This window comes from Sphaeramia orbicularis, chromosome 20 (genome assembly GCF_902148855.1).
Source record: "Sphaeramia orbicularis chromosome 20, fSphaOr1.1, whole genome shotgun sequence".
Classification (NCBI taxonomy): domain Eukaryota; kingdom Metazoa; phylum Chordata; class Actinopteri; order Kurtiformes; family Apogonidae; genus Sphaeramia; species Sphaeramia orbicularis.
The window spans coordinates 20,348,656-20,376,602 of record NC_043976.1 but is presented as its reverse complement, the minus strand read 5'-3'; the positions used below and the strand labels follow the sequence as shown (position 1 = coordinate 20,376,602).

Here is a 27,947-nt window from a genome sequence, read left to right as displayed (position 1 = left end):
AAGGTAAAATTTGCAGGTACTTTTTTCTGTCATTTGTAACATACCTCAGTCTCTTGTAGTATTGTTTGACCTTATCCAATGAAGCAGCATTGATTTGAGCCTGGTACTCCTCCACTGACACGTTGTCTCTGTAGTAGTACCCTTCCATACTCTCCAGCGCTTTAGAATGGTCAAACAACAGAATGAAAGGTACAGTGTTAGGTAGTATACACAGCACATCTATCCACCTGTGTTTAATATCCTGTGTGAAGTGCTTTTCATTTCTGTGAAACATCCAGGCTATGAGTTCTGTCATGAGCTTTACTGTACCTTGTGTGAACAGCACTGGGTATATTTTGATGCCTCCTCCGTTTTTCAGCCTGTGAGGCAGCTGAGAAAAGTAGAAACTCTCCAAATAGAAGCAAACCTTCAAGGCCTGGCGAGTGCCTTCAACCTGGTATGAAATGGGCATGTCTGCAGGAGAAGAGAGAGATGATTCAGTATGATGCTAATATAATGCATTAATATCAATACTAATACTACTAATAATATGAATACTACTACTACTATTACTACTACTACTACGACTAATAATAATAATCATAATGTAAATACATTGTCAATTGTGCAATAAAAAATACATACTGGCCACTAGTGGCTCTCCTTCAAACTGCTGGAAGTAGAACGTGACCTTCTCCAGGTCAATAAGAGCCACCTGAGTGTCCTCCAACATGGCCTGCTCATCAGTCTACATACAGAGAAAACACATACCAGTAAGAGAATAGAATAGAATAGAATAGAATAGAATAGAATAGAATAGAATAGAATAGAATAGAATAGAATTTTATTGTCACTGTTACAAGGTTCCCACTCTTACCCTGAAATTTTTTTTCCAGGACTTTTCCAAGACATTTTCAGCCGCTACAGAGACAAGTTATCATGTCATACACTAATTCATTCCCTGGTCCCCCTCATTCTTCACCCAGCTTGTTTCTATGTTTATTACTCAGACATTTGATGTGCAGTCTACGACTATAATTTCTCTCTGAAAAATAACTATGATAAATGCATCATAGAATAATGCAAACACACCAACAGATTACAGCATAACATTTCATTAGCCTGACAAACTGGAGTTACAATGTTCAATTGTGCATTTCCAAACTCAACTTTCTCTTCTCTCTAACTTTTTCTCCTGCACTTCCTCTAAAATATTTGTATAATTTTCAATAAATCACTGAAAAACAATTTCCTTTGTTTCATCTCAGTTTAGGCACACAAGGTCACAAGGCAGGGGGGAAATAAATAAATTGCCAGGGTAACTTAACCATTTCCAGGACATTTGACCTTTTTTCTCATTACCTCCACCAAGAGGTATTGTGATCAGTTTGCTTTGTGTGTTTGCATGCACGCATGCGTGCATGTTTGTTTGTTTGTTTGTCAGCAAGATAACTCAAAAAGTTATGGATGAATTTTCATGAAATTTTCAGGAAATGTTGATACTGGCACAAGGAAGAAATGTTTAAACTTTGGTGGTGATCGGGGGTGGGGGTGGGGGCCACGGGGGCCCGCTGATCTGCCTTGGCAGAGGTCTGCGCTCTCTGAGTGCTTTTCTTGTTTTCCATATGTTTTCCATGACTGGAAAATTAGTCAATCACTTTCCAGGTTTTCCAGGATGTGTGGGAACCCTGTGTTACTGTTACAGGAACAATTAAAATCTGTTAAGCAGCAAACACTTAAAGTGCAAAAAGAGTGTATAAAAATATCACACAAAATACTGAAAAATATTGACAATATACAAAAACTGCAAAGATAAAATGTTAATTATACAAATACTACTAAAATATACAAAAAACTAACTGTACTATAAGAAGTATGAACAACATATAAGGCTATAGACAGGTAATACAGGATATATCCAAGGTAGAATTTACAAAAACGTGCATGGGTTGTGATTATTGAGTTAAGGTGAGTATTCCATTGTGGTGAAATAACATTTAGACCACATACTACTAAAAGGAAGCTCCAAAGTCAGAAAACCGATTAAATGAATCCCGCAGGAGGCAGAGAATGGGCTCATAGCATATATTAGTACAGATAACACAGAATGGAGAATGTGGAGTTTAATAGTTTCACTTTGTGCACCTTTAGGGAATTTAATCTCTTTAAAGTAAGTTATCCTTGTAAGGTCATGAGGTGATGGTGATATGTCAGGAAGCACACCCATGAGTCTGTACGCTCACTCCTTTGTCTGTTTTTACATCTGCTTTTCCAAAATATCAACAGCAGGAGGAAGTCCCGACCAGAACCCACTTATGTCTACCAAAACCACCAACGAATCAACACAACAGTATGTATCCACAAACTGTATCACTCACTGATATCAGTACGTTTAATCCTTCTAATTAAAACTCAGTGCCCGTTATTTTGACAGTCAGTCAAAGTAACGCTGTGTCTTAAAATCTTCACATGCTCAAATGATAGTTTACATTATGGTTCTGATTTTAGACAGAAAACAACCACAATAAAATCACAAATTATTATTAAAATTATTATTAAAATTTGTCTGAACCATGGATCAACAAACAGCAATTTAACAAAGATACTGTAATAACATCACATAATAACTTTACACCTTCATTTTATCATTATTATTATTATTTAGTACTTTGCCACTTGTCTCTACTAGTGCTGTCCAATGTGCAGCTGCAATGTTTTCACTACTTTTTTTCATAGATTGTTTTTTATAGTTAATATTGTATTGTTTTTTTTTTAATTTCTTTCTTCTTGTGGTATTTCTTGGGTGTATATTCGGTGTTGTGCTGCTTTTGGAACCTTAATTTCCTGAGAGCTCTACCCAAAGGATCAGTAAAGTTCTATCTAATGTAATGTAATCTAATCCAATCAAACTCACTGATGTAGAAGAAACACTGCGATTTCAGTATCAAACTCCATTTTTTTCATTTACAGCTGTGTCCAGCAGTAAAAACAACAGTGTTTCTAACATTTACCACTTTGTTATTTTCTTTTGACTATAGTTGTCTCTTCGTGGTTCTCATCCCATCTCATCACTTTCTTTTTATTTGGTCAAAACTAGGTACATCTGACATTCATATAAATCTGCCACTGGGACAATGTTCAGAGTGCAGAATTTGGAGCACAGGACTCAATACAGAACTGACACAGAACTGAAAAGTCACGCAGCACATCTAACATGTAGCTCCACCCACCTTCTCCAGCTTCAATCTCACTGACTGCACAGAGCAAAGAACACCATAAAACAACATATAGAGTATTAAGAACAATATTTCCTATTCTATACTATATACTATCACTAATTCGTCGTTTCTTCCATATATCATCACAGTACTGTGGCAACAAGAAGATAATGTGTCCAGGAACAGCATCCATTATTGGCTCTTGTACAAATGCTAACATTTGATTGGATCTGTGGCAATAGACGAACCAATATTTTGTGCCACAGTACTGTGGCTGTAGCCATTGCAAAATGTTTAATATTTGAAAGTTGAAATACTACATACAGCTCATCTAAGCCTGTCTCTTCTTCAAACATCCACCCAGAATGGTTTGAATGTTTGGGATTGTGATGCTCTGTGCTGCTGTGTCATGCACTCTTCCCCTCTCTTTCTTCTGTTTCTCTTGTCCTGCCTCATGCACAGGAATAAACAGTGCACTGGTGGAAGAAGATTAGGGCCAATTCTAAAGACACATTTGAGATGGTCTCACATGTGAGTGAGTGCTGAGTGCAGCCCACTGTCCTGCCAAGTGAAGCCTGTTGTGTGTGGGCAAGTTTATCTCAAAGGGCGTCACATAAGCACGCTCCCACTGACACTCATTCAATATACACAAAAACACAAACACACACATCCACGGCATCCACAGCTCGCCTCATGCTGCCTTTCATGTGGTGCCCTAAAAACAAGCGTGGTGAGATTTCACTGGAATCACCTGCAGGCGCTAAGACCCTGTTTTGTTCCACGGGGACACTTGAAAGGGAAATGTCTTAAGAAAGAGACACACAGAGACAGAGAATGAGAGAGAGAGAGACATCACCATGGCAGGGAGACAGCCGTACACCTCTGTAACCTAAATAGATGGTCATCCAAAAAAAATACACTTCAGAAACTTCGCCTGTATCTCCTATTCCTAGGGAGAGGAGACAGAAATAGAAACTAAATCTCAATACCTCATCTTAATAATATCAGGTTTTGTGCCATGAGGTGATGTGGAAATACAGTTTTTCAAAGAGCAGATTCATCTGTTTATACCTGAGTTAAGTTTCAGACTTGATAAAGACTTATAGACCTTTAAAGTGAAAGTTCTGGGGAAATCTTAAAATGGTTCTGAATGAGGTCACACAGTGCAGATTTATGGATACACGTTGGCTGTTCATAATTTCTCATGTGAATATAGGAGTTAATGTGAGTTACAGACATAGTCTGTGTGAAAGATGAATCTAGATGTTGAAACATATATGATTGTTTCAGCTAAAACGCACGTGCAGGACTGCAGTTAACAGGAAATCCATATGGCTGTATTTGTGTACTGACTCCTACTTGTGTTCTCTGGAGGGCTTTACTTGTGTCAAAGTCTGCTACATATGAGCTGAGGTCTGGTCCCCTGGTGCTCACCAGATTGGGGGAAAGGAGAGACTGGAAGTGGAAGAGCAGCCCAGCACTGGAGATCTGGTCTAACCAACGACGGCTGGCTTCCTGGGCCTCCTGGAGATCCTGGGGGTCCTGGTTGTCCTGGTCTGGCTCCCTGCCTGTGCTGTGGAACTGAAAGTAAAGACAACAAGGTTAAGACGGGAGCTGAGATTTTATTTTACTCTTTTTTTCTAAAGTTTGTGTGTCAGGGTTCCTACAGGTTTCTACAAGTTAAATTTAAGCCTTTATAAGATCTTTTTAAAACTACTTAGAACAGAATTTAATGCCCATTTCACAGCCTATTTCATGGTCATACTGGCAAAAATTAGTGACTCCTAGAATTTTGGAAAATGTATTTATTTACATCAACAGAGATTGCATACATACAGTACACAGAACTGAATGTTCTGTGATCAGTTCTCAACAGGGCTGTATAGTTAGTAATAACTGGGTCCTAATTTCAATATAAATTGTTGGGTTGGAATGGGTGGAACTGAGTAGAATAATGTTTCTTTCTTTCTAGTTCGGACATTTACCAGACACATTTATACTAGTGCTGTCAAACGATTACAATTTTTAATCAAATTAATCACAGGGTTGCTGTGGATTAATTTCGATTAATCATGATTAAATATAATTAATTTTTAATCTATATTCATTTTGCATGAGCAAACACTCCAGAAAGAAGGGAACATATGTATATATATATATATATATATATATATATATATATATATATATACACACACACACACACACACACACACACACACATATATATATATATATATATATATATATATATATATATATATATATATATATATATATATATATATATATATATATATGCACGTTATGTGTTTATTGAACACTTTAAATACTTTCAACAAAACAACTTGAAACAGCTGTTCCGTCTTGGGGGTTTTTTGTACTAATATTTCTCATGGAGAGCCAATGTGCTGTTTTGCATCTTCCATCTTTATTGGTTGGTTTTGCTGCCTGTCACTTTCAACTGCCCATTTGTTCATGCGCAATGGTAACTCTACAAAATGTGCTGGCAGAGGCGTTCAGAGTCCTTCTGCTCTGCAGATGGATTAACTGCATTAAAATTTCTAATCACATTAATCATGATGATGGATTAATCCACATTAACACGTTAATTTTTACAGCCCTAATTTATACACAATAGAGGGAACAAGTTTATGGCGACATAACTTAAGACCTACTGTATCAAATTTAATACCTTTTAAAGACTTTTTAAGGTATTAAATCCAGATTTGTAAATTCAAGATTTTTAAGGTTTTTTAAGACCCCGTGGGAACCCTGGTGTGAATGTTTTGTTGTTGTTTTTTTTTTTAATTTCTACTTCCAAACAACACAAATTTCTTTTACCTGGTTGAGAACAGCTAGGAGATGCTCTGAGAAGGCACATACAGCTGCAACTAGAGACTGACAGAAGACCATATCCCGACGTAGCTGGATCTCTGAGTCTACAGGGTTGAAATGAGAATGTAAGGCAAAGGGAAAGCTCATGACACCGAACAGGTAAAGGTCAGAAAAGATCAAAGAGGAATAGTCAGAAAAAGATGAAAGAAGCACAAAATAGAGCACCTGAAGATTAAAAAACTGAGGTGTAAAGTACTAAAGTAAAAGGGTAAAAGAGAAGCTATGACTGACAGAAGTAAGTGGTGTGAGCTTGTTATGATTAAATAGACTTTTTCTAGGTCAGGGTCTCAGCTGTGGCAATTTTTAAGCTTTAAGGAAGGTGACAAAAAAGCCCTTCTTTATCTGCTGGGTGCTAAATGTTGTATTTAGAAAAAAATGAGAGCAAATGACAGGTGTGCCCGAGTGGAAAATAATTAGCTGCCATAATTTTCTGAGAAGCTAGCCCTCTGAAAAAAGTTCAGCAATGTAGTTGAGTTAAAAATGAGTTCATGAACTCAGAAATGAATAATGTGTCATAAGGAATGACCGCAAACTTGACATTATTAATGACTATTCCTAAAGGACCATAATACATAATTACATCATCAGTTTCTATAAAGGAGTTAATATCTGAATTAAGTCATGCTTTTTAGCCCAATGAATAATATGAATTTTATTTTACAGAGATTGTATTTTGATATTTTTAAGGCTTAGTCTTACAGAGTGTTTTTAAGACTTGTAAAATCTGTTCATTTTACTGTTTATTAGGGAAATCCACTACATTTGCCTTTGTTTTGGAGAGTTGCGGAGCTCTAATCATCAGTTTTGTGTCCAGATATATTGTAATACATGGCTATAACTATGATATACTGCACAAATTATATTTGATTCAGCTGTCCTCTCCTTTTTCTAAAACTGCCTTCTTCTGAAAGTATATCTGTTTTCAATATAGTACAATTTTCCTTCCACTTTCCGTCATCTTTGCCTGATTTTTTGGCTGCTCTTTCAAAATCTTTTGAGATGAGAGTTGATTGGATTTCATTTGGCTCATCAGTCTTCTACTGGTTTCTAATGTCCAACACTTCACATTAAAGTATACAATTTCGCTCATTGACATTCCGCAAGAGAAGACTAACCTGTATACTGTAGCAGGACCAGAAGCAGTCGAGTCTTCACCTCTGAAAAAAAGCACAAAGAACAATCCAATGAAAGAGTGAAAGACCAAAAATCTGCAAAAACCCTCTCCTCAACCGCAACAGAATGATATACATTATATATGTAACTCATAAATAGCAAGATGCTGTAACTCTTGTGTTCTATCCCCACACCACAGCTGCTTATCTTCTCATATACGAAGAAACACAACATTATTAAAACCAGCCACAGGCAAAGATAATAGCATAAATCTGAATTTGTTTATATTCATATCAGAGCCGTGGGTAGCTTGGCAGGGTGCTGCGCTGTACGAAAAAACCATCATGGCAAGAGCTTAAAAAAGCAGCAAACACAGGTCAAGCTGCACATTAATATTAACTCTGCTTATTTGTACTCTCTCAGTCATGACCGCCAGCTCACCTTTCCCAGGAGTGTCATGTGGCCGGCCTCGACTTTAGGCTGTTTGCATCTGTTTCTGTCCATGTGTTCATATGTATATGTGTGTGTGTGTGTTCAATCCATGTGCCAACAAACACAAAATCACACATTCCCATTGGAAATATATCAAGCAGAACCTGAGGGATCAGGGGAATATAATCTCTTGAGCGCAGGTTTTCAATTCTTTACATTGTTAGTTTTTATTTCCAACGCTTACTTTCCGATTTATGTATCCCAAGATGACTTTATGTTTAGAGTTTAAGGAGAGGAAAGCAGTTAGTGGTTTGGGACTACTTGAACCCACGCAACTATAACAGAGGTTATTACAGTGTCCAATAAATATGATGAGGTGCACTGGAGGATTGGTCAGTTTAATCAGTTTATTGCCATCGAAGGCTGGCATACTTTTATGTGATAAATACTGTAAGTGTCTTTATGAGGAATATAGAAGATGAACGTCCTGAGCACAGCAGAAAGAAGCAAAATACAGTCATGGAAAAAAATATTAGACCATCAAAAGTCATCAAAAACAATGGTTATGCAATCAAGTACTAACTCCTATGTGTATCATGTGACTAAAACAGACAGAAGAGAAAACATTTAATGCCAAAATGCACTGTTTTTGTCAGTACAATGCCATAGCTATTGATGTAAGAACTGAAGTGATTTTGGTTTTTATCAAGAAAACATGGAAAATAGCTAGATATCAGCTCTGAAATTAAACTCTTTTGAGCTATTTTTGTTGTTATCATTAGTGATGTCCCGATCTGGATTTTTTTGCTTCCAATCCGATCCGATTTTTTTTAGGATTAGTTTTGCCAATACCGATCCGATACTGACTTTTTACAATGAAATTTTGATTTCAATTTGGAGACAATATTTATAGGTTATTATGCTATTATTTTACTTGAGATCACAACTGGGCCGAATATGCCTGAACTAAAACAAGTATGACACCTTTGAGTTTTAATAACTTTAGTAGAATTTTTCCACTTTCCAAATTCATACTGTGGGCCAAATTAGAACCTTTGGAAGGCCAGTTTTTGCCCACGGGCTGTTTGTTTGCTGCTGTAGCGCGTCTTGGTCCCTCCAGGTATTATGTGGGGGTGTGTTCCATGCCATACGTTAGTGATGCGTAGATCAGCGGGTTACTTGCGGGTCAAAAGAATCTCAGTTTATTTGCGGGGCAGGTTGAGTCGGGTCATGTAATTCCATAAAAGCCCCGTGGATTGAAAAAAACCCAACTCACGCATCACTACCGGACATACCTCTCAATGAGTAGAGTGAAAATGAAACTTATAGATGCTTTACTAATTCCTCTAAGCCTCCCGCTGATGTGCAGCTAATTTTCCTTTTCCCTACCTTTGGGAGCTTTAATTTGAGGAGGCAGGATGTTTGTTTACCCCCCTGCCCCCAGAACCAGGGCCAGATCAGTCTGATCTTGTGACTAAATCCAATCCAATCTTCTAAAAAAATGCCAGATCGGCAGCCGATACCGATCTGTAGATCAGATCGACACATCCCTAGTTATCATTATATTTGTCCAAACAAATGTACCTTTAGTTTTACCAGGCATTAAAATGACCAAGAAAATTGAGAAAACAAAGTGTGGTCTAATAATTTTTTTCCACAACTGGACTGTATGTTTGTGTGTTTTGAGCAGATGAGGTACACACTGACCTTCTGCAAACTTAGCAATGGTTTGTGTGAGCGTCTGAACGCTGCTGGGAAGATTCCACGGATCCTGCTTAACATGGAGGCGCAACTTCTTGGTGCAGTTCACCTTTGGGTCCATCTCCTGCAGAAACTCTACCATGGAAACACACACACACACTCAGATGAATGTATGTTTACAACACATTTCACACAGAGAGAATGTGGATATGACGAACAGCCTTTGTGCATTACTTGCATCTCTACAGAGAAAATCAATTAGTCTCTGTAGAGTTAAAGGTTAGCTTGAGAAAGACAGATTTTATGACTTCATCCCTCCCCTGATGCCTCTTCTTCATCTCTAAAATACAAATTACGCCTTTTCTTTCGCTTCTACGGCTCAATTTCTCACAGAGCACAAAGTCTACTTCATTCACAGATGTTTACTGACTTCATGAAAGTTCAGATGCTGTGCCTAAGCAATTAGAACATAAGAAAAATGAGAAGAAAAGAAAAAATGAATTATGACTGAATAAGCTAATTATTATTCAGTCATAATGAAAAGTTGTTTGAAAAGACAGTCAAAAAGGATGAATCTGCTTAATCTATTTCTGATCCTTTTTATCAATCAATGTTCTTTATGAGTCTTAGCTTTACAAGTGTAGCTTATCTCTCTGAAACACTAATTTTGTCCATTTCATAAGCATATTACACTATGATAGAAGAAGAGAAACAGTGGAAATTAATTTTCTTTGACTGCTTTTACTGATACTTTTATTTATTATGTTTCTTAGGCTATATTAAATAATTACTGTTTCAGCTGCAACACATTTTTTTTTCAACTCTAATTGATGTAGGATGTAGCCTCTCAGACATATCCTGTGGTCACGGAAAGGAAGCGTCCGGCAAATAAATTGCTAAAACTGGGCGAAAAACTGTCCAATGCATTATTAAAACGTAGAAGGATAGAGGCAAAGCATCATCTCTGAGGATGAAATGTGGTCAGAAAATATTCTTAATGATGACAAATCGTGGAGTCAACATTAGAACTAACAGCTATGTTCATCAGTGAGCATTTCCACACATACTATATAAAGAGAACTGGGACTAAAGGGATTGGGAGTGTGGCTACCCAATCTGTACCCAGAAACCAGATCAGTACCCCGCATGCGCAACGCACAGAGAAACGCGTCTACATCCTGTCACGTTTTGTTTTTCATTCACTTTTCACGACAGTTTGACAATATTTCAATTTTAGAAGCGCAAATCAGCATTGTTTAAGCAAAAAGATCAATTTATTATTGAGAACATTTTCTTGTCTGTTACTTTTCCAGCATACTTGCTTCATCTTCAGAAGTGGATCCTGTTTGTCCATGACACTTCGCACAAATCGCTCATTATCATCTAGCTATCCTGCTTAAAACTAATACTGTTGAAAAGATTATATTCAACGTTGGTGTGCGAGGCAATGAAGGAAACAGTTTCTATGGAGTTTGAACGATTTTTTACTACATCATCATGCAAAGAAATCACACACAGCTTCTCTGTATTGATCAAAACCAAGATATTGATGTCTGGCCCCCACCTAGAGAAGGAGAAGACTGTAGCCTGAGTTTTTTCTACAGAACCTACAAAAACTGCCATGAATTTCATGCAATGAGGGCATATTATTTTTATATATCATTGCTATATTAACTTTTTTTTTCATTAAATCTTTATTCATTATATTAACTGTTTTTTATTATTATTATTATTATTATATTAAAGGTAGGGTAGGAGATCCTGGAAAAAGAGTTCGAGCGAGCTACATTTTGAAAATACAGAATTCAAAAATCCAAACCCCTTTCTTCAGACTTCCCCCTGAAGCCCCGCCTCCAGAGTGCCGGATTGTACTCGCAGAGGGGGGAAGGGGGAGGGACAAATGGCAGTTGAGTTTGACAGACATATCACCATTCAATCATTTCGATGGGCCAGTTAAAATGATTGGATGGTGTTTTTTCAGTCCTGTCTGTTCCACAAGTGGCTACATTTTTTAATTTTTGTGTTATAGCATTTAATTAACTGGTTGAAATCGGGGTGTGATGGAGATTTTAAGCAATATAGTAAAAAATGCTCCAGGAAAACATCTCCTACCCTACCTTTAACAGGTATGTATGCCGAATCAGCCATAAATGACAACGGTGAATGACGGATGTGACGTAATTTTTTACATGTGGGGTACCGATCCTGTTTCCGGGTACAGATTGGGTAGCCACAGGGACTAAAGAGCTGTGTAGTCTGAAGAAAATACTGTAGCTAATTGGAGGGGGAAAAAAGGCTTCATGTAATTCAAAAAGGTCACGTGGTCTGATGAGCTCAGACTGACCCTGGTCCAGAGTGATGGACGCATCAGGGTAAGAAGAAAGAAGGATGATGTGATTACCCATCATGCCTTGTGCCTACAGTAGAAGCCTGTGGGGGCAGTGTTATGATCTGGGGTTGATTCAGTTGGTCAAGTCTAGTTTCAGCACCGTTATTTTTCCAAAAAATGAGATCAGCTGACAACTTGAACTGACTACCATCAGTGGATTTTTATCTTCCCAAGATGACTATACCATAATTCATCAGACTCCAATTGTGAAAGAGTGGTTCAGAGAACATGAGGTATCATTTTCACAGACGGACTGGCTTCCACAGAGTCCAGATCTGAACCTCAGTGAGAATCTTTGGGATGTGATGGGGAAGACTTTACACAACCGTTCGACTCTGCCATCATCAAGAACCAAATATGATGCAATTCTGGATGGAAATAGTTGTGACACTGCATAGGCTTATCAAAATGATGCTACAGTGAAAGCATGTCGTAATAAAAGCTAAAGGTTGTCCAGCAAAATATTACAATGTTTGACTTTTTTTTTTTTTTGGTCCATGTCTATGCATCTTATCTCTGCCAAATTTTAGTTAATAACAACCTTATATAAATGTTGTTTGATGCCTGTGATTGTATATGGATTTTATCTTAGTTTTTTTATATACATTAAAATAAGCATAACAGGATGTTTTTTGTGCAACACTGGGAGGGATGGGTGAGATATGTGAAGCCTTTGAGATCTAATTTTGCTGAGATAACTCCATGAATATGAACCCAAATTCCTCTGAAGGAAATATGTCTTTGTGTTTTTATTTATTTTTATTTATACATTGATTCTTTACTTTGAAATCCTATATGCCAAGACAATAATGAGCTGCTGTAAATCTTTTTGTTTGTTTTTTTGTTTTTTTTTACACCCACTCTCTATAGTGTGTGTATCTGTCTGATTTTTCAATGTTTGTAAAAAATCAAAATTTTTTCAATCAAAAGAGAATTTAAAAAAAAAAAAAAAGCATAACAATATGTTGTATCTATTGCTCTCTTTTTTAATAAAAAATACAGAAATGTTTTGGATTACCTACAGTCTAATACGTCTGTCATAGAGCGTAAAGACCTCCAAATCTGATGTTACCCCTCTAAAACCTGACTGAAGAGCTTGTAAGAAAGTTTACTTTGGAGACAAAGAACACATCTGTGATAGAACGGTGGCTGTTTCATGGGGTTTCAAAGGGGTAGGAGTGTGTGTGTGTGTGTGTGTGTGTGTGTGTGTGTCTGTATGTGTGTCTGAAGGCGACAGAGAGTGAGAGATCAGATGCAGGAATGCTCCACTCGTTAGATAATCCTATTTACTCTGTTATCAACCAAACACATTAGTGGAGTTGAGATGGATCAGCTCTGATCAAGGCCCTCACATCCCTCTTGAGGGTATTTATGCAGACAAACACACACAGCTAAGCACACAACTAGACCTATTTTCAGTTCAAGCATTTCTGCACTCACTTGAGGACTGCTGGAAATGACAGGGGAGTCTGTGTGCCAAATAGGTTGAGATGTTTACAGACTTCACTTATCAAAACATACAGACAAACTCTCCTTTTCTTTTCATGCTTTTTCTTTTCACACTCCACTTAAGTCACATTCATGGACAGAGAGTTCACTTGCAGTACAATTCAGACCACCAGAGTTCAATACAAAACATTATTGCTTGAGGCAATTCTGGAAATTGTGCTCACAACACTATAAAAAAAAAAGAAAAAAGAAAAAGCAATTGTTCTCATTCAGTGTAGCGCTCCTGTTTCTTATCTTTAAAATAGCCTGAGTCATCAGAACAGAGTCCCAAAGATCCTGACAGGGCACTGTAAGCTAACTTATATTTGCACGGGGCAATGATAAGGATATTTTTAGACCCCTGTAGCAACATTTCCTGCACTTTCCTGTGAGAGATAAAATTTAAGAGTATATACACTGTGTTTAAACACCAAGGACAACATGAGGTTAGGTGGCAAACAAACACATAGTAAAACTAAAACGATAGACAGATAATATACAAGAGCTCACTTATAGAAGAGGGTGACTTTTTCCATCGGCTGGTAAGTAGCGCTACAATGAGCTATAAAGTGGAGATGAGTTTGCGGCAAATGACGCTGCTTCTATAATATAAAGTGAATCTGAAAAAAGATCAGTGGGATAACTGAAGAAGGGAGGTAAGGAGGTGAGGTAAAGAGAGTCGAAAATAGGGATTCACTTTAGGTACTTGGATCTGTTACAGTACAAACACACATCTGTAAACGCGTTATGCAACAGGAAGTTCATGTCCCTATTTGTAGAGGGCTGCGATGTTTTCAGCATGTGTTCTGTTTTCTCTCATTGCACTGTATCAGGACTGGCTGGTGTCAAAAGTCTGTCTAATATTATCTCTGTCCTCTCAGACCCACTGTGGAGCTCATTAAGACCCATTAACCCTTTATTGGGCAAGTGACTATTTTCGGTAATTTCCACATACATTACAAGACAGTAGTTGTTTTTCCATCGACCCTAAAATTGCATGAATATAATTTGGACATAAAAATTTACTAATGGAAAAACGACAATTTCGCCAAAACTCTCGTTTTTCAATTAAAAGTTTTTGCACTGGCAAGAGGTGGTTTTTCAGGCATAGCGCAATTGGTATATCACACAAAATTGCAATGGAAAGCCCTTTTTCTGTAACTAGAGTCACGTGATTAAAAAAACTGATGATAAATGTTACAACAAGTAAAGAAGGAGAGTTTAAAAAAAAAAAATGGCGCAGTATGTGTGGACACACCAGGAAACCCAATAATTTTTTAATTTTGTACAGGATAGAGGGGTAATATATAATAATAATAACGAATAATTATGTAAATCAACACGACATTTATGTTCGTCGCCATGTTTATCGGACAACTTCTCGTGTCATCTTGCGATAATAAATAAACAATTCATCGCATTTGTGATGATTTAATGGAAAAACTGACATTACGAGCTTCTGTTTTTTCGACATTTAGTGAATATCAGTAAAGTTTTGTGCATATGTCCAGTGGAAAAACAACTAGTGGCAGCAACAGTTTAAATGAGGTGAGTGAGGCAACAATCAGGTCTAATGTGGACTACAGGGTCTGTAAGGTCCACCTCTGCATGAACAGTGAGTGTACCTGCTTTGTTAGGTACCATGAAGTAATGGTACTAATGTAAGGAATGATGTTTAAAGGGATAATGTGGATGTTGCACTTACAGTCGCGGAAAAAATTATTAGACCATCAAAAGTCATCAGAAACATTGGTTATGCAATTAAGTACTAACTCCTGTGTGTATCATGTAACTAAAACAGACAGAAAAGAAAACATGGAATGCCTAAAAGCACTGTTTTTGTTTGTACAATGCTATAGCTATTGATGTAAGAACTGAAGTGATTTGGTTATTATCAAGAAAACCATGGAAAATGGCTAGCTATTAGCTTTAAAATAAACTCTTATGAGCTATTTTTGTTCTTATCATTATATTTGTCCAAACAAATGTACTTTTAGTTGTACCAGGCATTAAAATGAACAAGAAACTGAAGAAAACAAGGGTGGTCTAATAATTTTTTCCACGACTGATTGTTGTTGTAATGTTATAAAAGTGATCTTCTAATGTTCAAAAATACACGTTCCTTTCACCTTACGTGTGGTTTTCTTGTATTTTTTAAATTTACTTCTTAGATTAATTTATTTTTTTTGCCACTTACAGGTAAGGAACCAAATACAGTAACTTCATTGACCTTGATTTTCTACATAACAATAACTAATTTTGGAAAATTTCACAAAAGTAATAAAGTCTTGTTATTAGGGCTGCAAATTATCGATCCATTAATCCATTAATCATTGGTTGGTTGGCCTTATCGACTGATTAACGATTAATTGATAGGCGGCGATTTTCCTGAGAACCTGAATTTCTCTTTCGATACGGTCTGTAACAGTGGTGTCAAACTCATTTTCTTCCGGGGGCCACATTCAGCCCAATTTAATCTAAAGTGGGCCGGACCAGTCAAATAATAGCATGATAGCCAATAAATAATGACAACTCTAAATTGTTTTAGTGCAAAAAACATGACATTAAATTATGCAAATATTTACAAACTATCCAGATAAAAAGGATGTGAATAACCTGAAAAAAATGAAATCTGCTAAGAAATATAAGTACAATCTTATCAATATTTTGCCTCGACTTATCATTTCTACATATGCATTACAGATCAGATCTACAAAGGCACAAAACATTTAGTAACAGGCAGAAAATTATTAAAATTGCGCTTAATTTTCTTTAGACATTTCCGGTTGTTCATATTTGTTCAAGTTATTCACATTTTATTGTTAAATGATAGTTTGTTTATGTAAACATTTTCATAATTTAATGTTTTTTTGCACTAAATCAAAGAGAAAAAATTGGTGTTGTCATTATTTATAGGTTATTATGATATTATTTTTGAATTTGATGCCCTAACTTGCACTTTGCAAATTCATCTCATGGGCTGGATTGGAACCTTTGGTGGGCCGGTTTTGGCCCCCGGGACGCATGTTTGACACCTGTGGTCTACAAGAATAAAAGCTAAATATTGTTTATGTACTTTATGAAAAAAAGCATGTCATATTCCTTAATGACTGATTTATTGTACCATTAGGGATACAGTAAAGCCAATGATATTTATGTAGTAGAACTTAATAAATTCTGCAGAGAAATTCAATAAAATGAATGGATCTGAAGAGGGGCAGTTTCGAAGAAATGGGAATTTCTGACTTTGCATCACTACCTGACATGATGGAGTGAGATTTCAGTGGCCTAGTTTGGGCAGTAGCACCCCCTACTGTCAACACCACAAATCCCGTCGTGGAAAAGGGCAATTACCCAACAATTCATGATTTAATCGAGCAAATTCTTATCAACAATTAATTGACAGTTGATTAATTGTTTACATCCCTCCTTGTTATGTCGTCCAATAACACACTATGGTTGAAATTTTGAATTTCAGAGTATTTCTATGAGTGCCCTATAAAGGGTTCCACTATGGTAACACTTCTCATATGAAACTTCTTCAGTAAAAAATGCGATTGTTCTAACTGAAAAATAAGAAAGCAGAAAGCAGACGACAGCGGCTACCATTTGACTAGACTCATGTGAGCAGTGTGAACACAGATGGACTGGGTAATGAGAAGTGTTTGCAGAGACATCTTCTGTTTCAGAGCCAGGAGCTTGACACAGTCCAAATGTTTTACCTTGCAATCCTCTTCCAGGTGTGAAGCATTTGGTCTGCTCAAACGCTCGAGCCACCACCGCTCCTCTCAGCACGCTGGTGATTGAGTCCACCTGAGAAAAACACAGGGGTTAAGCTACGACACACAAGTGATGCCGTTTCCCATTAGGCCTCAGTTGAAAGGGAGGGAAATAAAAACTGCTGCCCAAACACAACCAACACCTGTTTCTTACTCTTCCTCTCCAACAAACACACATGCTCATACACATACATCTCACAGAGCCCTAGTGAATTCAATTTGCTCTGCAGTATGTCAACAAAGCTGGGGGAAACTGTGCTACAATAAAACAAATGACAGGAAGCAGCATGAATTTGCAAAGACAGCAAAGTGTGCTTTTTTCCTGCTTTTCTTCAGCCAATGGAGACCTCTTCATAAAACATCTGCTGGATGGTATATGCATATGCACGTGTGAGTGTGTACGTGTAATCGGATATGGTCAACCTTAGCTCCCAAGGGTCAGCAGAATCAGGAAAGGATCTCCTGATTTTCACTTCCTAAACATGAGTTGTGACAACAAATGGGACGTTGAAACAATAAACAGGTTTCCATTGTCACAAAAAGGTTAACAAAACATTCTATATATTATTTTTATTTAGTTGGAGAAAATCTGTCTCAAATAGTAGTTTTAAATAACATATTTTAACCCATAAAGACCCAAACCTCCACTGGCGACCAAAAGTATCTACTGATCTGAACTGATTAATCCCTGTTGATCCACTAATTCTTTCAATCCATGTAAATAACTGGTGTAAAATGCAGTTTGTCATCTTTTCATGGTCATCAAATATGACCCATTTGGACGTTCAGAGGCTCCATAGTGAAACATGGAAACACCGTCATCTTCTACAACATTGATTGACCAGTAAAACCCATGGAGTTGGATCAGTGACAGTGGATGGACACATTGGGTTTATGTTCAATTAATGACACGGTTTGTTGAAAAAGTCACTTTTGGATATAGCTCATAAATCTGAGCTTAACTCTGGGAATTTACTCTGAGCTTTGAGGAACATCTAAATTAAATATAGGAAATGAAATGTGGGAAAATACATGATTAACGGTGAAAAATGCAAAATACATAGGATAATATTATAATAAATGGTGATAAATCACTTAAGGAAGGTTAAATAGATAAGAAAATTCATTTGGGAAATGACACAAAAGTAGCACTGGGTCTTTAAGGGTTAAGTCAAAAATCAAACCAGCTCCACAAAATCTACATTACAATAAGATATTGAAAATATTTCTCTGCAAAGAAAGGAATTTTGGGAATCTAATATCCTATACAGGTCAATATATTTCTGAAGGTTTCCTCTAACACAGGCACATCGTCGCATACCCCCCCCCCCTGCAACTTAGTTTTCGGGGGGCAGCAGGTACAGTGAACCCTCGCAGTTCGCGGTCTCAGCAATCGCGGTCTCAGTACATCGCGGAGGTTTCAAAAATACTCCCACTCGTACTCCTGCTCGCTCACCTCCTCCTCCTGCAGCCCGTACGCCTCCGCCAGCCTCTCCTACTCTCTCGGAAGGGGAGTTGGTCGACGATCCGTCTCCTCTGCCCATATTAATAGCTGACGAGGAGGCGTCCTCAGGAGAGCAGTAAAGCTCTCCCTCAGCACCTGTGCAGGTATCACATTCCGTACTTCACACCTGCACAGGCAATCCATCATCTTCATTACCATCGATCAAGAATCATCGTCATCATCAAGATCTTCGTCAGCCACGCACAGAGGAGAGATCGTCAAAGTGAGTGTACATTCCGTAGATTTTGCGTACGCGCGTACATGTACATACACTGTGTGGTACTCCACATCGCGATTTTTAACCATTCGCCGGGGGTCACAGCCCCCATTAACCGCGAAGTGTGAGGGTTCACTGTAGTCAATGATAAGGTGAGGGGAGTTCACTTTCTCACAGCTTTATCTACATGTCCTCGACATACGGGTACATCATGTTACTTGTAGAATTACGTACGCACACAAAGCCCAGCAAACCCCACCCACCCACCCAATTTTTTTCTGGCATGGGGGGGGGGGGGGGGGCAATAGGCTCATGAAGCCGTTAGTAGAGCTTGGTTCAAAAAAGGTTGAGAAACCCTGCTCTAACAGTAAATCCTAGAAACAGTAAATCCTATTGTTACAGATGTTCTAACAGACCCACCTGGCTGAAAAGATGCTCCAGGAAGCTGTGCAGCTTCTTCTGCTTATCATGGGACAACCACACACTGGAAGGCATCTCATCACCTGTACAGATGTGGTTAAAACATAACATTAATCCACTCATATTATCAAACAAATCCACCTTTTTAACACATCTACTGCAATAAATCCAGCTATGCGTACTTTAACTACCTGTGTGTCTACCCTATCAGTTATTAAATAAGTAAAATAAAGAAAAGAGTGAATATCATAGACAGCTGTGAAGTTTATGTGTGACAAAGACATCCTAAGAGACACAGGAAAAGAATATTTGACAGGATACACAGCTGTGTGACACGTTACCGATAAATCCAGCTGAGATGTGTGTCCAAATGGCTGTCATTTTGAGTTAGATTCAACTTCTGTGTTTTTGTACTTGTCTTCTAGGAGGTATAATCATTTAGATTACCACCCTAGGGACCTATCACCCTATTTTCCATCATTTTGGATGATTGGATTATGATAGTCAGCTGGAACATTATCGTCATTACACGGTTACATACTGAATCAAGACATTTTACAGTACAATGTCTCTTTAAGTCCTGTTTTTTCTAAGGTTTGCTGTATTTGTGTTGTATTTGTGTACCTGAGTCCAGTTCATCACTGTGAACGTAGGAGCTACAGTGGCTGCTGCAGATACTGGTGAAGGAAGCAATGGAATTCCTGTTGCTGTTACAGTCACTGGGGAGAAATGGGGAGAAAGCTGCTCAGTAAATTAACTTAAATCAACTTCTACATTAATTTTCTTAATATTCAACATATCAAAAGTCTAAATGTTGCAAATCATAAAATAACTCTTTTAAAACTGCAGTTATAACAGGTTGCCTAGGTGTCTTTGCAATAAAAGTGTCAGAAAATGTATTTTTTGCCAATTCTTTTGCACCTTTGTTTTCAGGAAGAACTTAACTGTCCGTATTTGGCCATTATTATCATTATTATAAATAGTAAATGCTTGAAACTGTGTCTTTTAATAAAAAGAAAAAAACTGACGTGAGGTTTTTAGCATATTTATTAACAGAAACAACTGTAAATGTCCAAAACAAAACTTTCTGAGATTGCAAAAATAAACTTTCAACTATTTTTGTCTGCTCAAACATGCTTTTTGGTCTTGAACATTCAGTATCTATATTATGTCTTCATATTTTTGTATTATTTCCAGGCATTTTTTAACCTATGTGGAAGTCTCTGAAAGAGTTCCTTTATACTTGTAATAGAGTCCCACATTGCTGCTGTAAAGTGTTACATAGTGTCAGAAAGCTCAGGATCTCAGCTTTCTGATGCCCTTCAATTTTGCAAACGGTTCAGGAATTACAGTAATTTCAATGCTGTAAAGTGTAAAATGCAGCGCTGGAGAGATAGCCGTTGTTAAAGGGTTAAAGGCTGACCTATAGGTACATATCACATGAATCATTCAGTTTTACCTGTACGAGTCTCTGTTGCTGATCGTGTCATGTCCAGAGTCCTCTTGCTCGTCCCCTGTTACATTAAAACACACCTTTTTCCCGTTCCGCTCACCCTTCTCTCCCTCACTTTCTGCAGATATGTAGCTTTCTGGGGTCCTCGTCTCTGACGCCGGAGGGTGAGTGATGGAGGATAAAAGGCTGATGAAGAAAGAATGGGAGGATGGAGAAAGTTACATTAATCTAAAGCACATTTTTGATAAATATGTCTTAGAACAGTAATGTGTTGAAAATGAGGGGCAAATTTGTTTTGAAAGGACCGCTATACAAACACAGATCCCGCTGTTGCTAACCCTTTAACCCCTAAGACATTATTTCAATGAAACTGGCTGCTGTGAATTTGAGTCTGTAGAAGTGTGTGAGTATGTGCTTGCGTACCTTTTCTTCAGGGTTTTGTTTTACTGTGTGTTTTAGGGTCAACACAGGTGGAATAACAGAAAAAGACAGAGAGGAATTGAAGTTTTACAGGTTTTTACTAAATAATGCTCTCAGAATGTACATCAGTAAGAGATTTAGGATGTTGAACATGAACTGTGAACTGGAACACAATGAACAAGTGTTTGAATTTTGGCCCAGTAGTTTTTGTTTCGGAGTGTTTTTTTTTTCTGAATCAGTTCAGCTGCTTTTTGGCATCTGGTTGAACTCCAAAAATCAGTTACACGGTCAAAACTTGATAAAAACATAGTTTAAAAAAAAATCACAACACTGCAAGCAACAGTCAAAAAAAAATGAGAAGGTGTAGAAAAAAAAAAGCCAAACCATTTATTTTTTTATAGTGAGTTGGTCTCACTCACTGCTCTGAGATTTATCCTCCAATTACACAGGTGGCGGGAGGTGTACTGAGCATGCTCAGATGTCTATGGAAAGCACAACGTCTATTCTCTTAACGCGTTCTGAAATTTTTCCTATTAAGCAAACAGGTGAATTTTTATGAATATTTAAAATAAATCATACATTCAGGACGCTCACCACAGACACGTCAGGGGCTAAAGCAGTGTTTTTCTACCTTGGGGTTGCAGTCGCCTGGAATTCAAATGGGGTTGACAGAAATTTCTAGTAACTGATTAAAAAAAAGGATTCAATATGTATTTCATTATAATTAAAACACCGCACACTTTTCCATATAAAAATCAAGTTCAAATAAAATGCAGGATATAATATCTGAGAGGGCATATCTTGATTGGCCTGATCATGTGACCGTATGTGTTACTATGCAGTCGCAGCCAGAAAACCGGATCAATCAGAGAATGGAAAGATTTCTTCGCCTGCCTGGCCCTGCTAAGACATCTCCAAGAGAAAAATGTCTCTGTTTTGAATGTTAGGGGTCGCCAGAAATTTATGATGTTAAAATGGGGTCACGAGCCAAAAAAAGGTTGGGAACCACTGGGCTAAAGGGTTAAGTCATGTTTCTGATAACAAACTCTTACTCTGTTATCTATCGTAAAGTAATGCAATGAATTCCAAAATGCTGACACATAACACCTGTACCGTATGTATCTTATCACTAGAATCTTGCCAAAGACAGCTCAGTATGTACAGTACGGCGTACACGTGCGTCTCCTCAAGTTTGGCCTCCACCAGCTGACTGAATGGTGCCAAACAAAACTCCGACCTGTTTGTGTTCAGCTTCCGCACAACAGCTTCAGATGATCAGGGATCCACATCGTATTAATAGGTTCAAACACGTAGCAGAGTGCAGCTGTGTCAACACACTGCAGCTCCGCTTTAAAGATCAGCTCCCCTCTCACTGTTACCGCTGGCCTGTATTCTATCAGTCGCTATCAGCGAAGCAGGAAGAGGCCGGCTGAGATATTTTCACAGTTGCAGCAACACATGGTGACATTTAAAGCCATATTCCAATAAATGCTAGGCTCTAGCTTTTTTTTTTTTTTTTTTTTTTGATCTCTCCCCACGCACATACTGACACGCGATGTCTGTTTGTATTTCAGCCTTATTTTAATTTGTGTCCACTTCCATTTTCCATTGTGTCATAACATCAGCCTTAAAGACATTTGGAGGCAGTGGGGAGGGGTCTCCTGGAGGCCGCTCATAGCTATGCAAATAAACAACCTGTCCCTGTAATGCAACTCCAACACATTTCAGATGCAAGATTTTTACACCTCTTTATAATTTTAAACACCTCTCCTTAGCCCCCCCTCATCATTCCTCTCTCTCTCTGTTGACCCCCTTTCTACTCATTCACAGGCTGACTAGGCCAAAGAGATGCCCTCATTATGGTCCACTCCAGGAGCCACCACAATGCCCCTCCAAAGCAGAGTGGCATTCCATCGCCATGGAGAAGCTCTCCAGGCTCTGTGATTGGCTATCGGTTAATAAAGACTGAGTGCAGTTTGGGGCCTTTGGGGCACAATCTATCAGAAAGAGCAAGGGAGAATTACAATGACTGGATCAGAGACGGGGTTTCAGCAGCAGCAGAGAGAGAGAGAAAAATAGAAAACAAAAAAAAAGCAGAAAAATAAAGGAAAAGAGAACAGACCAAAGTGCATCAGTGCTTAGATCGTAGTCTAATAGATATTTTAATCTCAAACAGTAACACTCTTCAACACATCAAACCCCTTTACTGCATATTGTATGTGTATGTGCATTACAAAACACCACATCAGGCATTTTAATGATTGAAGATTTGCATAATTCTTTAATCTATTCTGAAGTAAATAAGTTTGGACCCTATAGATCTGAAACTGCTGCCAGTCAGGATGCTATTAATGATGTGGACTGAATAACAAAAAGATATGGAAGAGGAGGAAGAAAGGGGGAGGGGGCGTTTCATCCAGGAAAGGAGGAGGTCCTGATATAAGAACAATAGCAGGCATATCCTTACACAGCTGTGGCCAGTAGGTACTTCTACTCAACTACAAATATGAAGAGGAACTTTAGCTGGTACTCCAATATTTGTCTGATCTTAGTTTTCCACTTACATTTTTCATAAACTTGCTGTCCAGTGAAAAGTATGCAACTCCAAATGTTTCGATTCTGAATGTTTGTGATATACTAAAGGATTAAGTGATCCTTTATGGGATGAGAAACTAGTTCTATTAAATAAGCCGAATAAACTCTTTGAAATCCTCTTAGATTAGCTGGGAAATCCAGTCACAAAGCTGAAAACAGGGCTGTTTTTGTCAGCTCGTGAGAAGTCGACTGTAGAGAACCACAGTACAGGGCAGCAGCAACATTCCATACATATGATGATCGTATACAATACTGTGGAAAAGCCACCAGTAGGTCACTTGTTTTAAGTTATAATGACCATATATTTATGTCTCTGGATCAAAGTATGACTGGAAAACACAGAAAAAATACTGAGTAAAGAAAAGAGAAATAAAATAAGAACCAAAGCATCCAGTATTTAGTGTAACCTCCTTTGAGACCTACTGTGTCTGAGTATTTTGTGCAGAAAATGTAAGATTTACTGCACTAATCTTGTTTTGTTTTACACCAGTTTTCATTCAACATGCCAGACATTCCATCTTGTTTGACCAACTACTTGTCATTTAAACAGAAGTCATACTAAACACTGACATTTTTCTGTAGAAGTCATTTAGGTCTCATTTTTTGTATGTGTTGTGGACATAGTCATGCACAAATTTGCTGTATTTTCTTGTCACTTAATAAATAAAAACGTATGCTATTTGTAACCCTGTCAAAACAACAAAGTTAAAAGTAGCCAGAGACTTTTGCACAGCACAGTTGAATATGATGTACTGCAGCAGATTTAACTACCCAACAGTACATAAAGTACTTCAAAACATCTACAGCAGTAAAATGCATGGATTCTAAAACATCGTATATAATAGTAAAACTCTGACAGAAAGTTTTACTGCACAATCACTACTTAAACTTTTCATTCTTAAAATACATTTTGCTTCTACAGGGTGGGGAAGCAAAATTTATAATGAACATTTAGTTGTTTTTTCTCAGCAGGCACTACGTCAATTGTTTTGAAACCAAACATATATTGATGTCATAATCATACCTAACACTATTATCCATACCTTTTCAGAAACTTTTGCCCATATGAGTAATCAGGAAAGCAAACGTCAAAGAGTGTGTGATTTGCTGAATGCACTCGTCACACCAAAGGAGATTTCAAAAATAGTTGGAGTGTCCATAAAGACTGTTTATAATGTAAAGAAGAGAATGACTATGAGCAAAACTATTACGAGAAAGTCTGGAAGATACTATTAAAGAAGAATGGGAGAAGTTGTCACCTGAATATTTGAGGAACACAAGTTTCAGGAAGTGTGTGAAGGCAGTTATTGAGAAAGAAGGAGGACACATAGAATAAAAACATTTTCTATTATGTAAATTTTCTTGTGGCAAATAAATTCTCATGACTTTCAATAAACTAACTGGTCATACACTGTCTTTCAATCCCTGCCTCAAAATATTGTAAATTTTGCTTCCCCACCCTGTACATGTAGTGAGTGCTATTTTTTTTTAAGTAACAGATGTGAATACCCACCGCTGGCTGTGAGCCTTGATCTCTGGCCCCAAGACAAAGGTTCAAAGGTCACTGCCTCACAATAGGGTGGGCTACAAAACTATGCAAATTCAATATTTTCCAAAACAAGTGGTGCCAGGCACAGCAAACCCCATAATATAGCTTACCTTGGCATGGATTCAGCTGATGTCATCATGTCTATGCGTGTGCTAATGTCAGCATATCAATTTCCTCTATATATGTGCCAAGTTTTAAGTAAATTGGAACAAAATTTACGTTTTTATAGACATTTGAAATTTCGCCCATTATAAGTAAATGGGAGAAGAAAGAAGATTTCAAAAATTTAAAAAAAATTTGAACTTTGATCTACTTTTCCCAAAATGTAACCACATCTATTCTGGGTCACAGGCAATCTATAAACCCAATTTGGTATGAATTGAACAAATAGCTTTGTTGTTACAGACACTTGAAATTTTGCCCATTCTAAGTAAATGGGGAAAAAAAAAAAGATATGAAAAATTCATAAAAAATTTGAACTTTCACCTACTGTTCCTAAAATGTAATGAGATCTATTCTGGGTCCCTGGCAAGCTATAAACCAAATTTGGTATGAATCCAACTAATAGTTTTGCTGCTAGAATGTTAACAAACAAACAAACCGAACCAAAACAATACCCCTTGGCAGGGTAACAACTCTAGAATATTTCAGATGTCCAATGAAGGTACCACTCTTTAGGTTGGGAACAGGGTGGTTGTGTTTGACACTGAACAAAAAAGCTCTCATGAATACGGCCACTTCAGTCTATTGTTGCATCATTAAAAAGTGGTGCTGTCATAGTGAGCAACACCCCATTCAGGGTAAAAAAAAAAGACCCTGAGAGTGAAGAATGTCTGCCTGCAGCTGGATGTGAGGAAGGCAGGACATGCAGGAAATAAGCCAGGGCAAAACAGGCAAGAAAGGAAAGGAAAGGGGAGGTTTGGGTGGGGTGTATGTGGACACCAGCAGTGACCGTAGGCCAGTTAGCGCACAGGTTAACACCCAAACTAATCTAATGAAGACATGAAGACGTCTCACTAAGGTTCAGTTTACGTGCAGAGGTCAGCGATGCATCCAGACTGTGACTCCTGGCCATACAACCCATTAATTTCACTGCTGTAAAACACTGATGCCAACCCTTAACAAGCTCCTGGACTGTAACGGTGTGTGCATGTCTACATGTTTTAACAGGCAGTGCATGTGGGAGAGGTCATTATCCTCACACTAGCCTTGTCTCTGACAATTTCGCTGAAAGTGGATGCCACTACACTAATTGGCATTGACAGGGGCATGACAAAATTTGTCCAGACTCAGTCATTAAGAGCCCTGCTGTGGACTTGACTCATTATCAGCATGGTTAGGTGACAGCTCTGCCTCTGCTGCATCTAGCGGTTTTTAATGTCATTCCCACGATGCCGCTGCCTCCACTGAGCAGACTTCTAATGACTAAATCAATCAAATGATCATCTGAATATTCATTACACACACATCTATGATGAGGTATCAGCTGTGCTTCAGTAATTACCAACTTCTGCAGCAGAAATCGACACGTGAGCGAAGGTTCTGTTTTAGATAAGGTGCTATTAGCATTTTAGAGGTGTTTCTTGTTCAGAGGTTCATTGTTCAGAACCCACCTGGTCTAATGACACACAACCTACTTCATTGAGATTATATTTCCTGTTTAGTGGTGGAAGTTGAGAGTAAAGTTTCCTGTTTCCTGCCTGTTTTCTCCTATGTTTCTATAGGGACAAGTATGGAGCATAAATTATCGCCTCAGACCAAAGTATTTCTATCCTGGGGTAATTTTTTTTTTTCATTCTTTGTTTATTTCGAAAAGCATGTCATACAAAACTTCCCTTTCAGGAACAATTCAATATTCACACATCAAATTTGAAAGATGCTAATCCAAGATTTTTAGTTGAATATAGAACAAATAAAAAAAGAAAGAAAGAAAAGAGGGCAGGAGGAGAGGGCTTACTCTGCTATTTCATCAACAAAATAAAACACATTAAAATGTGTATGTTTACATTAACTTAAACAGAAATGTATATCATATAAATGTTTCCACATAACCGATGTATTAAATTCACAGCAATTACAGGTTTTACATAGTTTGTCCATTTTGACCAAATAGTGAAAAAAGATTCCCTTTGACCCTTAAAACAAAATATCAGTTTCTCCAGAATGTAGATGTCCTGTACAATATCGATCCATTATTCAGTTGTTGGTGCTTCAGGCTTTAACCATTGTCTAGTGATAGTCTTTTTAACCTCCTAAGACCCAGGAAATGTCAGCAAAGTACAAGCTTTTGTGTTTTTTTATTAAATAAGTGCCTATATTGGAAATGTCATGATGCAACAGTTTTTTCAGATGCAGTTTTTAACATTTTTATGGAATGTCCTTTGTGGTGGACAGTTTTCTTTTCTTTTTTTTTGTATAAAGTTTTGAAACTCTTGGCCACAAATGTGGACAAAAAACCCATGGCTGGGTTTTAGGAGGTTAATTGCTGCCAAAAGCATTAACAAATATCCTGGGGTAATTTGCAATGCCAGTGCATAGTTGGGCTTTTAAGACACATAAAACACAACATAAACCTGTACAAAATCTGTTCATAGTTACAGTTGCACACAATACAAACTAATATACAATAAAATACAATACATTAAACACATTGTGGCCACATTTATAGCAGAGACAACAGCCTAAATGACTTAATGTGTCAGTTTTTCCTCCCCTTTGTGTCTAAGCCCACACACAAAAACAGACACACACAGGTGCAGAAATAATGACCAAAATGTATGACTGCCAAGTGT

General features: G+C 37.7%; 1 protein-coding gene across 1 annotated transcript in view; it reads right to left on the bottom strand.

The window, feature by feature from the left end:
* Positions 1–27,947, bottom strand: part of prex2 (phosphatidylinositol-3,4,5-trisphosphate-dependent Rac exchange factor 2) — a 131,685-nt gene that overhangs the window by 30,972 nt on the left and 72,766 nt on the right. Inside the window, exons 26-36 of the mRNA XM_030123560.1 lie at positions 20,598–20,777; positions 19,763–19,857; positions 19,139–19,221; positions 16,941–17,031; positions 9,348–9,476; positions 7,211–7,252; positions 6,042–6,139; positions 4,632–4,778; positions 625–727; positions 310–453; positions 45–159 (exon numbers count right to left, since the gene is read on the bottom strand). Of these exons, the coding sequence (XP_029979420.1) occupies positions 45–159; positions 310–453; positions 625–727; positions 4,632–4,778; positions 6,042–6,139; positions 7,211–7,252; positions 9,348–9,476; positions 16,941–17,031; positions 19,139–19,221; positions 19,763–19,857; positions 20,598–20,777 (1,227 nt within the window). The remainder of the gene's footprint in view (positions 1–44; positions 160–309; positions 454–624; positions 728–4,631; positions 4,779–6,041; positions 6,140–7,210; positions 7,253–9,347; positions 9,477–16,940; positions 17,032–19,138; positions 19,222–19,762; positions 19,858–20,597; positions 20,778–27,947) is intronic.